At 39.1% G+C, this 13,875-nt stretch overlaps 1 protein-coding gene and 1 non-coding gene across 2 annotated transcripts; one reads left to right on the top strand and one right to left on the bottom strand.

The window, feature by feature from the left end:
* Positions 1–1,977: 1,977 nt before the first annotated feature.
* Positions 1,978–2,048, top strand: trnag-gcc. The gene has a single exon. It is a non-coding gene; the product is annotated as a tRNA-Gly (tRNA).
* Positions 2,049–4,648: 2,600 nt separating this feature from the next.
* LOC121892424 lies at positions 4,649–9,586 on the bottom strand. The gene is made up of 10 exons (XM_042405460.1): positions 9,114–9,586; positions 8,557–8,587; positions 7,868–8,361; positions 7,666–7,722; positions 7,451–7,477; positions 7,062–7,319; positions 5,701–5,736; positions 5,504–5,560; positions 5,354–5,390; positions 4,649–4,916 (listed from the first exon to the last, which is right to left on the bottom strand). Exons 1-9 carry the CDS (start codon positions 9,154–9,156, stop codon positions 5,362–5,364), a joined length of 1,032 nt encoding a protein of 343 aa, XP_042261394.1. The 5' UTR covers positions 9,157–9,586; the 3' UTR covers positions 4,649–4,916; positions 5,354–5,361.
* Positions 9,587–13,875: the final 4,289 nt, after the last annotated feature.

The raw sequence follows: 13,875 nt of genomic DNA, 5'->3' as shown, positions 1-13,875 counted from the left end.
TGCAGTTGGCACGTTTGCTATGTGTTCAGTCCGCATGTTCACAAATTTTGAGCGGCATGTGGACATCCACAGAGGACTTTGTGTGGACCTTGCAGATGTGGGTGAATGATGAAATTCACATCAGTCAGACCCATGTGGATCCTCGCGGCCACAACGAGGCGGAAAGCATGAATTGGCAGTTATGGTGTGTTGTGGACCTTGTGGGTCTTGTTGGCCGACAAGGGGTTTAAGGGGGTTTCTGAAGCTGTTAGAAAAGTCCTTCTCCTGACACATGCTGGTATCCTAAAGGACCAACCAGGGCCGAGTATGTAAATGATATGCTAAATGCACCCGCAAACCTCAGGCTTGTGACCTGTTCTCAGACTTGATGTATTCAAGGCCTTGGTATCATAACTTCCAGGAGAGACTTCAGAAGACGGTGGAATATAAGAGTCAATCCCAATTGTATGAGCTTGAAAACCCAGCAAATTTGGTTTACTGCTAGGGTTGGGTACCGAACTCGGTCCTTTTAAGGGTACAGACCAAATAACGTAAGTACCACCAAGAACCTATTCACCTTTGATCAGTGGTTGTCAATTGGTGGCTGTTTTGATTGGGTCGTAGATGTGTGCGTGAAAAAAAAAACTGGAGTTTTGTTACATGTACAGGTTTGCCTGTGTTGCTAAATACACTCCAGTGTTTCCCATTAATTACCTAGAGCCCGCCATAGTCTTATTTGTCCAGCCACAGTTTCATAATGAACTGAAAATATTTTTACACTACTCACAATAACAGAATAGATCTTTAATGTTGTGTTTTATGCCGTTGCTTCAGCGATGTTGACGCTCGTGGTGCTAGGAATTTTGTTGTCAGGTTTGTCTGAAGGTGAGTTGTTAATGTGAAATGATGTGAATGATATGATGTGTTTTCAATCAGCTGCCAACACTGGAGCCCAGCTGCAGCTGCATGTAGTTTACGTACAGGTAGCTTTAGCTGCTAGCACCCGCTACGGCTTATAGGCACGCTAAGCTAACCATCAAAGCTTCACGTTAACACAAAGCTGCAACTGCAGTATGTCATATTTCACTGATAAGGAGAGGAAATAGTGAAGGATAGAGCAACAAGTTTATCTCAATGCTGGCGTTACAAGTGTATTTCATTCAATCTGGGGGGAAAAATACAAAACGGTTCAATGTTGTCAAGGTCGACCAGCAGTAACTACCATGAGAGACATGTCAGAAGATGTTTGGGTTTGAAGCTAAGGGCACGGTGTAGATGAAGCAATGGTAAAGGAAACAGCGAAATGGTAGAACAACCGAGCAGATGAAGCATTTGTGCATGAGTAATCACCCATTTGGAAAAGAGCGTGGTAGTGGCCTTTTTGGCGCAGTGGGCAATGTGTTAGTCTCATAATCTGAAGGTTGTGAGTTTGAGCCTCACATGGGGCAGATGTTTTGTTCTATGTATGGCTCTGCCCGTAATCATGTAGTCAGATATGAAGGTGTTTAAGGTGTACCATTAGGGATGTTATGGTGTTGAATGGTTTGTGGTAAGTGCTAACTGAGTTTGACCTTTGTGAGAGACTCTCACTGCAAGGCCTCTGGAAGTCCTTGTTAAGTTGACAATATCCATTTGTCAGTTTAGGTGAGCTGACTCTATTTTGAGGAAATTCTCTTTTGTTTTTTTGTCAAAAGTGGTCTGAATGATCTGTAGAGGTTTAAATACGTGATAGCCCCACCAGCCAGTAAAGATTTCTTTCAAGAGACAGAACATACAAGATTTTACAGAGAGCACCAAAACAAGTGCATGAAAGCCAACCTGTATATCAAACAGACATCAAACCACTCCAGCAGTTACTGCCAAGAGAGAAATGTCCGAGTAACCTGGAGTATGTGAGACACCTCCAAGTCATACCACACTGGACGGAAACTACAGTGGGAAGGAACAGAGGGGAAAATTGTCCAACACTGCAGTGGGAAAAGAAAAATACATATGTGAGCATTGGTGGTTCAGTGGTAGAATTCTTGCCTGCCACACGGGAGGCCTGGGTTAGATTCCCGGCCAATGCAGCAAGGTTCTAGGGGCTAAGAGTGCTCTGTAGTAAGTGCAGTGGGAAAGGTAATGAAGGGGAAATGATGAAACAATTACTGTCCCAGGTTATGCAAAATACGAACTGGTTTGTACTTTGTGTGGTCCATATTGGAAGGCAAAAGTATTTGCTCTTCTGAACAACCACACTTGTAGACAGGGTGAAAACTTGGCCATCATTGAGAAGGGAGAGACTAGTTTTTAAATATGGGTATGATGGCGCAAACTTACACAATGTCTCTAATCAGGTTTCATAATGTTGCATTCAGTTGTAAAAATGTCCATGTCCCAGTTCTGACATTGGAAAATTGTTGGGGTAGGGGTTTCTCAAGCTGTTAAAGAAGTCCTTCTGATGACATATACTGGTGCCTTAAATGTCCAACCAGAGTTGAGAATGTAAATTATACACTTAACGCTAAACACACCTGCAAACTTCAGGTTTGTGAGAGGCCAAGATGGAGCTTGCTATTTTAAATCTGTATGTAGTCAGGGTCTGCAGAGGAACAGATTGGACATTGAGCACGATCTCAGAATTGCTTTGTCTACCATCTCCCCAGACCTTGAAACCCTTGCCAGGAGCAACAAACATCCTGTTGTTGTTATCCTATCTGTTTCCCCAAACTTAGGTCTGTTATGTCAGCCTTATGATGAAAGGTTCAAGTGAAGTGCTAGTGAATATTCTTCATAATAGAGAGCCTTAGTCCCTCCCCTTCCTATGGACCACATGGCTCCCTGTTTCGGAAAAAATATGTCAACGGCGAGACACAGAGAAAGTTTTTTTATCCTGTTTGAATTGTGACATGATTTTCACATATGATGTTTGTCAATTTATATCACTAAAAGTCAAAAGTGTCGCATGGCAAAGCTAATGCTAACCGTGTCATATGAGTGAATGAAAGATGCTAAAACACTTAGCTTCTTAGTCTTGGCTGTATAGTTCAATAAAAACACAGATATGTGTGATCTACCTTAGTCTGCTAGTAAGCCAATTAGTCAAGATAACTAGCAGACTACTGGGGTAGTTGATAATAATCTCAAAAGTTTTGTATAGAAAAGCTAATGCTAACCGTTTCATGTAAGTGAATGGAAGATGCTAAAATGATTAGCGCCATAATCCGGGGCTTATAGTTAAATAAAAACACAGATTCAGGTGGTGTAACCTTGTTTGTTAGTTAGTGGATTATTCAAGCTTTCTAACCAAGTAGGGTCCATTTGATAGATTTGGCAGTTAATAGCAAAACGTTTAAACTATGCTAACTGTTTCGTGTATGTGAATGGAGAATGCTAATACCATTAGCTCAATGCTCCAGGGGGTATAGTTAAATAAAAACACAGATTTAGGTGGTCTAACCTATTTTGCTAGTTAGTCGATTATTCAAGCTTTCTAACCAAGTAGGGTCCATTTGATAGATTTGGCAGTTAATAGCAAAACGTTTAAACTATGCTAACTGTTTCGTGTATGTGAATGGAGAATGCTAATACCATTAGCTCAATGCTCCAGGGGGTATAGTTAAATAAAAACACAGATTTAGGTGGTCTAACCTATTTTGCTAGTTAGTCGATTATTCAAGCTTTCTAGCCAAGTAGGGTCCATTTGATAGATTTGGTCATTTATTCCATGTCAGCCAAACGTTTTAGTGATTGAATGGAAAGTATAATGGTACTGGAGCTGAAAGTGAGCTGTCAATCAAATGTGATCTCAATATGCCCACACAGTCCTGAGAAATGGTTTGAGCAGTCAAATCAGCTCAGTTTTTGAGCTAGGTTTCCTAATAGTTATGAATGTTTATTTTCATTCAGATTTTTGTGGATGTTTAATGAGACACTCAACTTTGATATCATATATGCATTTTTACTATTTCAAGCCTCATTTCCAGAAGCTTTAAGTAAAGTGTTTGAGTACTTCCTCCACCATTGGTGATAAGAACTACCATAGAGAATGAAAGGTTTAGAGAGTAAAGTTCTAGTCCCGTTCCTGGAACTTTGTATATAGACATAGTGCAGGATGTGTCAGGCACGTTTTGAACGGGCACTACAGTTAATCCGATCAACTTCAGCTCAACTCAAAATTGTAGTCTCTAAATATTCTGCGCTGTTCTGTCTTGGTATTGAGAAATTGGCCACTTCCGAACAGGCATGTTTTGAACGAGCACTGCACTACTTATTCTGAAATGGGCCACTCTGCATACTGAGTGCTTTTACTTTAGGTACTTTAAATATATTTTGTTGCTAATACTTCTGTGCATACTTGAAAAAAATTGAATGCAGGACTTGCTAACTTGTCATAGAGTATTTCTACACCATGCTACTTTTACTTCCTTCACTTTACTTCACATCTACTTTACTTTACTTCAAACATTATGGCCTGCACAATGTCTGTACTGTGAATAACGACAGAACTATGATGCTGTATAAAAGTTTTTTATTCAGGACAATAGGTAGACATATCCATGTTTGCAGAAAGCATGCTAATTCCAAATGTCAGAACTAAAAGCCAATTAGTCAAGCAAGGCATTAGTTGATTGGACATATAGATAAAACAAGCAATTTTCCTGACATTTTATAGACCAAATGATTAGATGATTAATCAAGAAGAGTAAAAAATACCCTCTACAGCTATTTTATGTATGACATCTAATGCTATTTTCAGACACAAATTGTAAAGTAAAAAAAAGAAATATGAGGAAAGAAGAAATGAAGTTACAGAGTGTGATAAAAGTATTCAAAGATAGTATGAATTAAAATATGCATATTAAAATACATAGACTATGACTGAATACATCAGTAGAGTGCTGTCCTCTTCTTGATCATGCAGTGTTCGTCACTGTTGAGCAGTTTCAGTCCTGTTTCAAAAAAGAGGATGAAAAAACTTGATTTGAGTTTCAAGTGAGTTTATTTAGTTAAAAATATTCACAGTCCCCATAGTGTGCCTGATGTATTTCTGGGTTTAATATAATTGTTTGAAACTAATATTTCATAACTACTTATGTTCAAGGGAGAATGATATATAATTATACTGTAAGTCTGAATGATTTTGTACTTAAATTCTTTATTTAACTATGGGAACAGAAATTATAATGACACATGCTCATTGTGAAACTGAATAATCAAAACAGACTGAACCTACCTGTTTCTATAGCAGCATCAAAGAGAAAGAAAAACGACAAATTGAGAAATATGACTAACAATATCCAAAACATATAGTATAAATTCAAAACTAAACTAAAAATAAATATGTAGGGTCTAAAATATAATCTTTATTGTGATCATACTGAGTCACACTTACACTGTAGGTCAGCGTGGCCACCATTGTACAAACAGAACTGCAAAATGAAAACACATGAAAAAATAACTGTGGTTAGTTTAACCACATTTTAAGTCATGTAGTCCATCAGTGTCAGTATCAAATTGTGTCATGTTTGTGTCAATTACATACTGCAGCCACCAATCAATACAGTAAGTAAACCGAGGTTCGAGGTTTGCTGCTTCTGCTCTACAAACGAAGCAAGAATTTAACAGAGTATCAGAATTTACACCAAACTTTTCATTTGTAATGCACTTTTTTATTTTTATTTATAATAACACTTTGAAAATTGAATTCGTATTGTAAGACGGCATAGTCTTGACACTCACTGCTTTCAATGGGGCTGTTTTCCATGATGGAACAAGCTGTTTAAGGGAGACAAAAAAAGGTTGCAGTTATATAAACAGCAGTAGCCTGTTGTACATGTACAGGAAATTAACAGCAAACGTTACAGCACAGGGTGGACACAAGATGATGCAATTCAATGCACTGATTTTGATTGACAGCTCACTGATTTTTTTAGATATAGATACTAATATAGGGATTAGTCAACAGTTAACCGTTAATCGGTTAACCGTCGAGAATATTTATTACTAGTTATACATGTCAGTCTATAGGTTAATTTGCATACACACTCCGTTAATGGCTAGACAGTTGCATTAGACAAGCTAGACAAGTGTTGCATTGTGGGTTGTTTGTAGCATTAATGTTGCTGGGCTAGCGAATGTCTTAAAGTCTGTGTTTATAGTCAGTGTGTTAGAGTCAATCCACCCTAAAAGTGTTTCATTAGTCCAGTTTAACCTGCAGGAGTTTCTGAAGGCTCATGTAATATGTTCCCCTGCCACGGAGGAAATAATTTCATAACTAGTTTAAACGAGTCCAAAGCGTCCTCTGACGTCTCTACTGCAGAAACCGAATATGTCAAGCTGCCAAATACAACTGTCACAGATGATAAGAAGCTCAGAAAGACAAACAGGCAGTCTTATAAATGCTAACTGCTGGAGAAAATAATTTTTACTGCTTCCAAGAGCCTGGCAGGAGAGTGTGTGAGTATGTAACTATAGTATGATGTAAGTTACATTCAAAAAGTAACGTTATTTTTCCAAAAAAAAGCTGTTGGAAAAGGGGGTGAGGGGGTGTCTTATAATCAGGGTCGCCATATATTCTTAGTATTATTTATATTCGTACCTTGAGCCCAAGTATGTTATGCCATCAAGAGCTACTGTAACTAAATGCATTGAAAAACACTTGAGGAGAAGGATGAATCAAGCTAACGTTAGCTCTGACCACTGACTACTGGACAGCTCTCACAAATGAAAGCTACATCACAACTTTTCTTAATATTAAGTGGTTAGTTATCGGTTAATGTCAAAAAAAAGAAAATAAAACATACAGGAAAAGAACAGAGGCACTATTTTACTGAAAAAATGGCATATATCTATGACTGTGATCTTTTTAGGCCATCATCTTCAAATTAAACTGATCATGACACAAGATGCGACCAAAGATTTGAGTGCCTTTCCATCTCAGCTTAACAGTTTCCTAGAGAAAACCCTGATAACTGCTAGCTTAACGTCATTTTAATAACTCAATATCTGGAAAAAAAGGAAATCACCACTCAAAGCTTATTGAAAAATGGAGCAGAGATACATTTTGTGAGAAGATGTATGTATATTTATGTAATACATACAGACTGCATGGGTGTTTACGATGTGCCCTCCATCACTATCTTCCACCTCCAGTCTTCCAACATCCCCTGAGCAGATGATAGCGATGCTGGATTCCACATAGCACACAGCACAACTCTTAGAAGAAGGTGCAGGGATTCCAGAGCATCCTGGAAATGGCTGGTTTAGGCGTCTTTGGTACAGATGAGTGTCAGCAGTTTCATATATGTTCACCAACTTTGGACATGTATCCTTGTCCATGCAGGAAAAACACTTGACTGCTGTCAAAACAGAGAAAAAAAGCATTGATGAGTAGCTCCCAGGCGTAAATGTGTGTACATTTAAATTATACAGAAAGGATTTCTTTCTTGCTATAATAATATTTGAAATAACAAAATCAGTCTTATCTTACACTCCTGGTCTGCTGCAGGTTGAGCATCTATGGCAGATAATATAAGGAAAATATCAATTAGTTTAAAAAATACTGCGCTTTATGGGTCAAAACAGTGTTCACAGTACACTATGAGAAGTAATCGAAGCTCCCATTCAAGACAGTCAAATCTAAATAAATGAATAAAATGCAGTGCAAAGATGCAATGCAGAATATTTGTGTGTCACACCACATACCAGCATTGCCCCCACAGGCACGAATATTTATGAATGTCATCCAACCTAGAAGGCACCCTGAAAACATAAAAGAAAAAATAGAAACTTTTGGATTTAACTCCAAGATTATATTAATTATTGCATGTACATAGATTTGGGAATAACATGAGAATCATACATTAATTAAATAATATTGCACAAAATTAGTAATTAGTTTAATTACATTTCCATTTCTTCGTGGCTGCTCTTTTTCTGCGACGGTTCTTATTTCTCCCTTCTCTAGGAACCAATGGTGAGCCTTTTGGTTTTGCTTGGTTTCCCTCTGTGTCCATCTTGCTGGTGCAGCTCTGCTCTCCTCCCACCACCTCCTCAGCATCTGTAATGGCTGTTGTTCCGGGTAAAGTGCTGACAGTCAGGGCTTGGGGTGTGGCTTGTGGTGGAAAGTTGCTTTTTTGAACCAGAGTGGACAGTTTTAAGAAGTCCCCTTCAGCAGCTGCAGGGTATGCCTCAGGCTCTGTGTGGCGCATCATGGACAGGACACCTACAGGCCCAAACACTGATGGGTGTTGCCTAATCTTTCCAACCATCTCAGGGCTCTCAAAGATTTCCCGTAGTTCGCTTGTCGGAATCGGTATCACAGAGCTGCCTTTAATCTCTATGGGCAAAGCACTTTTATCACTGAACTTGTGCCTCATGTTGGAGGAGAGGCCAGCATCACTGTTTGATGAAAAAAGGCACATTTCATTTCGAGAATAAACTTTTCAATGAAAACTAATATGAAATAGATTTTTCAGCCACATTTATGGAAACAGGTACAAACATGCAGCTAAAATCAAAATGACTCCAGCCATCACTGCTTGAGCACTGAATTACATGACATTTAGAATAAAAGAGAAAGAGACAGAAACATACCCACTCTCCTGAGTGTGCAGGGCACGGCCACCTTCAAGTGTAAAACAATACAGTAAAACTATTAACAACAGCTATAATTTAAAAAATATGAATATATTTTAGTCTTAAGCACTGATTAGATTACATTACCAGAAAAAACTAGTCAGCCACATTTAAACTTTAAAATAATCTCACCAGGTGATAAAAAAAGTATACACTCTAATTTTGACCCTAAAAATGTAGATATATGTACAGTAGTCAGATAATGATGCGTAACAGAAATGCTAAAAGTTCCTGTATGTGATTATGATGCAACATACAGCAACACGGGCTACTTGTGATGTAGATGCCATTGTAGTTTGCTACTGGCATGATTTCAGCGGCAAAAATATGAAGAAAATAATTTTATTTTGTCATTGAAGTTAATAAAACTCGGAATTTGTTCAAAGGCTACATGATGAAAGTCCTCAAGTGCAAGCCTTGAATGAATGACATGAAGCACTGCAGACGAACACAGGAAATGTCCTTCTTCTCGCTTAAGGCTATCAAATGACAGAAATTGAAGTAAACAAACTTACTCTCTGGCTGAGGATTGATAATATCATCTGTTGGGTGGGTCATTGTTGTCAAAACGAGCAGCAACGCAGCAGTAAAGGTGTTGTATGATCTCTGTCTTTAAGCAGACTGCCCAAACCAGGAAATGAATCGCAGTTAGGGTGTTCCCATTAACAAACTATAACACAAGACCTCCATCTGGTGGAAGAAACGTGAGGCTTCAAGAGGCTCACTCCACTCAGGTGGATGTAGTTTAACAAATACAATAGGCTAAGCACAGGAGAAACTGTGTGTTTTACGTTTTATGTGTTAATGTGTCAATCATCTGCTGAAAGTGGAAAGTTTCTCCTTGCTCAATGAAAATATGATCTTAAGGGGCAGGCCTATGAGCAGGATTTGTGACATCACAGCTAGTTTTGTGATGGCAGCCACGCATTTAATGGATAAATAATGGATTACTCCTGGAAAGCTATTGATGTAGCACTTTTCTCCTTATGAAAATAACACAGAGATTATTCGACCAATGAGAATTTAGTCGGACGAGAGCATATCGACCAACTAAAAGACCAGTCGACCAGCAGACTACAGCCCTACAAAGATCGATGTCATTCCGTATACACAGCTCTGACATTCCCAGAGGAAATGTACATATCTGCCCACTATTTATCTAGTCTTTCGTCAAAAAGTCGCTTACTTTTGTTGGACAAGACAAATGCAATATACAAAGTAGCTGCTCAATTTCGCCTCTGTTCTTCTCCGGTCACTGACACTGAGTGAAGATTTGAGGAAGAGAGACTGAGTTGAAGCGGTTACAGCGCCAAAAAGCATCAGTGGCCGGAAGGCGCACTACCTCGGTAGTGGTTTAGCATTACCATAGAGAATGACTGGGAAACAGTTTAGGGCAGTTTAGCTAAACTCTGGGGGCACGCGTGGGAGGCCTGGGTTTGATTCTTGGTCAATGCAACTTCAGGACTGCAACAAGCTTTTAACTTTTCATTCAGTATACTCAAAAAAGGAGTTCACAGTGAACTTGTGAAGTTTTCATGGAATTTTAGATGCTCAGTTTTCCATTTTTCAGAGCACTTCAAGGGCTTCTTGAAGTTAAATTGAATTATGTTGAGTTGAATGGAAAGTCCATTCTTAATGCTGGAAACAACGTGATTGGCAAAACAATCTCACCACAAAGTCAACCAGCAGTTTCTAGTGAGTAACCACCCATTTGTGGCTATATCATGCTTTCCATGTTCAACACCTGCGGACTTGCATGTGGATCGTGGATGCACACACAGTTCTATATATACTTTTTCGAAGGTCCATGGACACAGACATATTCCACATGTGCACACTAATAAAGAAAAGTGACATCTTACTGAGAAAAGGGATAAAACACATACATACAGTAGATGAGACAGGCAGCCGTTTGCTTTTCTTGCAGTTGGCACGTTCGCTATGTGTTCAGTCCGCATGTTCACAAATTTTGAGCGGCATGTGGACGTCCACAGATGACTTTGTGTGGACCTTGCAGATGTGGGTGAATGATGAAATTCACATCAGTCAGACCCATGTGGATCCTTGCGGCCACAACGAGGCGGAAAGCATGAATTGGCAGTTATGGTGTGTTGTGGACCTTGTGGGTCTTGTTGGCCGACAAGGGGTTTAAGGGGTTTCTGAAGCTGTTAGAAAAGTCCTTCTCCTGACACATGCTGGTATCCTAAAGGACCAACCAGGGCCGAGTATGTAAATGATATGCTAAATGCACCCGCAAACCTCAGGCTTGTGACCTGTTCTCAGACTTGATGTATTCAAGGCCTTGGTATCATAACTTCCAGGAGAGACTTCAGAAGACGGTGGAATATAAGAGTCAATCCCAATTGTATGAGCTTGAAAACCCAGCAAATTTGGTTTACTGCTAGGGTTGGGTACCGAACTCGGTCCTTTTAAGGGTACAGACCAAATAACGTAAGTACCACCAAGAACCTATTCACCTTTGATCAGTGGTTGTCAATTGGTGGCTGTTTTGATTGGGTCGTAGATGTGTGCGTGAAAAAAAAAACTGGAGTTTTGTTACATGTACAGGTTTGCCTGTGTTGCTAAATACACTCCAGTGTTTCCCATTAATTATCTAGAGCCCGCCATAGTCTAATTTGTCCAGCCACAGTTTCATAATGAACTGAAAATATTTTTACACTACTCACAATAACAGAATAGATCTTTAATGTTGTGTTTTATGCCGTTGCTTCAGCGATGTTGACGCTCGTGGTGCTAGGAATTTTGTTGTCAGGTTTGTCTGAAGGTGAGTTGTTAATGTGAAATGATGTGAATGATATGATGTGTTTTTAATCAGCTGCCAACACTGGAGCCCAGCTGCAGCTGCATGTAGTTTACGTACAGGTAGCTTTAGCTGCTAGCACCCGCTACGGCTTATAGGCACGCTAAGTAACCATCAAAGCTTCACGTTAACACAAAGCTGCAACTGCAGTATGTCATATTTCACTGATAAGGAGAGGAAATAGTGAAGGATAGAGCAACAAGTTTATCTCAGTGCTGGCGTTACAAGTGTATTTCATTCAATCTGGGGGGAAAAATACAAAACAGTTCAATGTTGTCAAGGTCGACCAGCAGTAACTACCATGAGAGACATGTCAGAAGATGTTTGGGTTTGAAGCTAAGGGCACGGTGTAGATGAAGCAATCGTAAAGGAAACAGCGAAATGGTGGAACAACCGAGCAGATGAAGCATTTGTGCATGAGTAATCACCCATTTGGAAAAGAGCGTGGTAGTGGCCTTTTTGGCGCAGTAGGCAATGTGTTAGTCTCATAATCTGAAGGTTGTGAGTTTGAGCCTCACATGGGGCAGATGTTTTGTTCTATGTATGGCTCTGCCCGTAATCATGTAGTCAGATACTTTGTGTGGTCCATATTGGAAGGCAAAAGTATTTGCTTTTCTGAACAACCACACTTGTAGACAGGGTGAAAACTTGGCCATCATTGAGAAGGGAGAGACTAGTTTTTAAATATGGGTATGATGGTGCAAACTTACACAATGTCTCTAATCAGGTTTCATAATGTTGCATTCAGTTTTAAAAATGACCATGTCCCAGTTCTGACATTGGAAAGTTGTTGGGGTAGGGGTTTCTCAAGCTGTTAAAGAAGTCCTTCTGATGACGTATACTGGTGCCTTAAATGTCCAACCAGAGTTGAGAATGCAAATTATACACTTAACGCTAAACACACCTGCAAACTTCAGGTTTGTGAGAGGCCAAGATGGAGCTTGCTATTTTAAATCTGTATGTAGTCAGGGTCTGCAGAGGAACAGATTGGACATTGAGCACAACCTTAGAATTGCTTTGTCTACCATCTCCCCAGACTTTGAAACCCTTGCCAGGAGCAACAAACATCCTGTTGTTGTTATCCTATCTGTTTCCCCAAACTTAGGTCTGTTATGTCAGCCAGTTTTTTTATCCTGTTTGAATTGTGACATGATTTTCACATATGATGTTTGTCAATTTATATCACTAAAAGTCAAAAGTGTAGCATGGCAAAGCTAATGCTAACCGTGTCATATGAGTGAATGAAAGATGCTAAAACACTTAGCTTCTTAGTCTTGGCTGTATAGTTCAATAAAAACACAGATATGTGTGATCTACCTTAGTCTGCTAGTAAGCCAATTAGTCAAGATAACTAGCAGACTACTGTGGTAGTTGATAATAATCTCAAAAGTTTCGTATAGAAAAGCTAATGCTAACCGTTTCATGTAAGTGAATGGAAGATGCTAAAATGATTAGCGCCATACTCTGGGGCTTATAGTTAAATAAAAACACAGATTCAGGTGGTGTAACCTTGTTTGTTAGTTAGTGGATTATTCAAGCTTTCTAACCAAGTAGGGTCCATTTGATAGATTTGGCAGTTAATAGCAAAACGTTTAAGCTATGCTAACTGTTTCATGTATGTCAATGGAGAATGCTTATACCATTAGCTCAATGCTCCAGGGGGTATAGTTAAATAAAAACACAGATTTAGGTGGTCTAACCTATTTTGCTAGTTAGTCGATTATTCAAGCTTTCTAGCCAAGTAGGGTCCAATTGATAGATTTGGTCATTTATTCCATGTCAGCAAAACGTTTTAGTGATTGAATGGAAAGTATAATGATACTTGAGCTGAAAGTGAGCTGTCAATCAAATGTGATCTCAATACGCCCACACAGTCCTGAGAAATGGTTTGAGCAGTCAAATCAGCTCAGTTTTTGAGCTAGGTTTCCTAATAGTTATGAATGTTTATTTTCATTCAGATTTTTGTGGATGTTTAATGAGACACTCAACTTTGATATCATATATGCATTTTTACTATTTCAAGCCTCATTTCCAGAAGCTTTAAGTAAAGTGTTTGAGTACTTCCTCCACCATTGGTGATAAGAACTACCATAGAGAATGAAAGGTTTAGAGAGTAAAGTTCTAGTCCCGTTCCTGGAACTTTGTATATAGACATAGTACAGGATGTGTCAGCCACGTTTTGTACAGGCACTACAGTTAATCCAATCAACTTCAGCTCAACTCAAAATTGTAGTTTCCAAATATTCAGCACTGTTCTGTCTTGGTATTGAGAAATTGGCCACTTCTGAACAGGCACGTTTTGAACCAGCACCGCACTAGTTATTCTGAAATGGGCCATTCTGTGTACTGAGTGCTTTTATTTTGGTACTTTAAGTATATTTTGTTGCTAATACTTCTGTGCATACTTGAAAAAAATTGAATGCAGGACTTGCTAACTTGTCATAGAGTATTTCTAC

This window comes from Thunnus maccoyii, chromosome 24 (genome assembly GCF_910596095.1).
Source record: "Thunnus maccoyii chromosome 24, fThuMac1.1, whole genome shotgun sequence".
NCBI classification, from domain to species: domain Eukaryota; kingdom Metazoa; phylum Chordata; class Actinopteri; order Scombriformes; family Scombridae; genus Thunnus; species Thunnus maccoyii.
The sequence above is the reverse complement of the archived record's forward strand: the minus strand, read 5'-3'. Positions and strand labels throughout refer to the sequence as shown.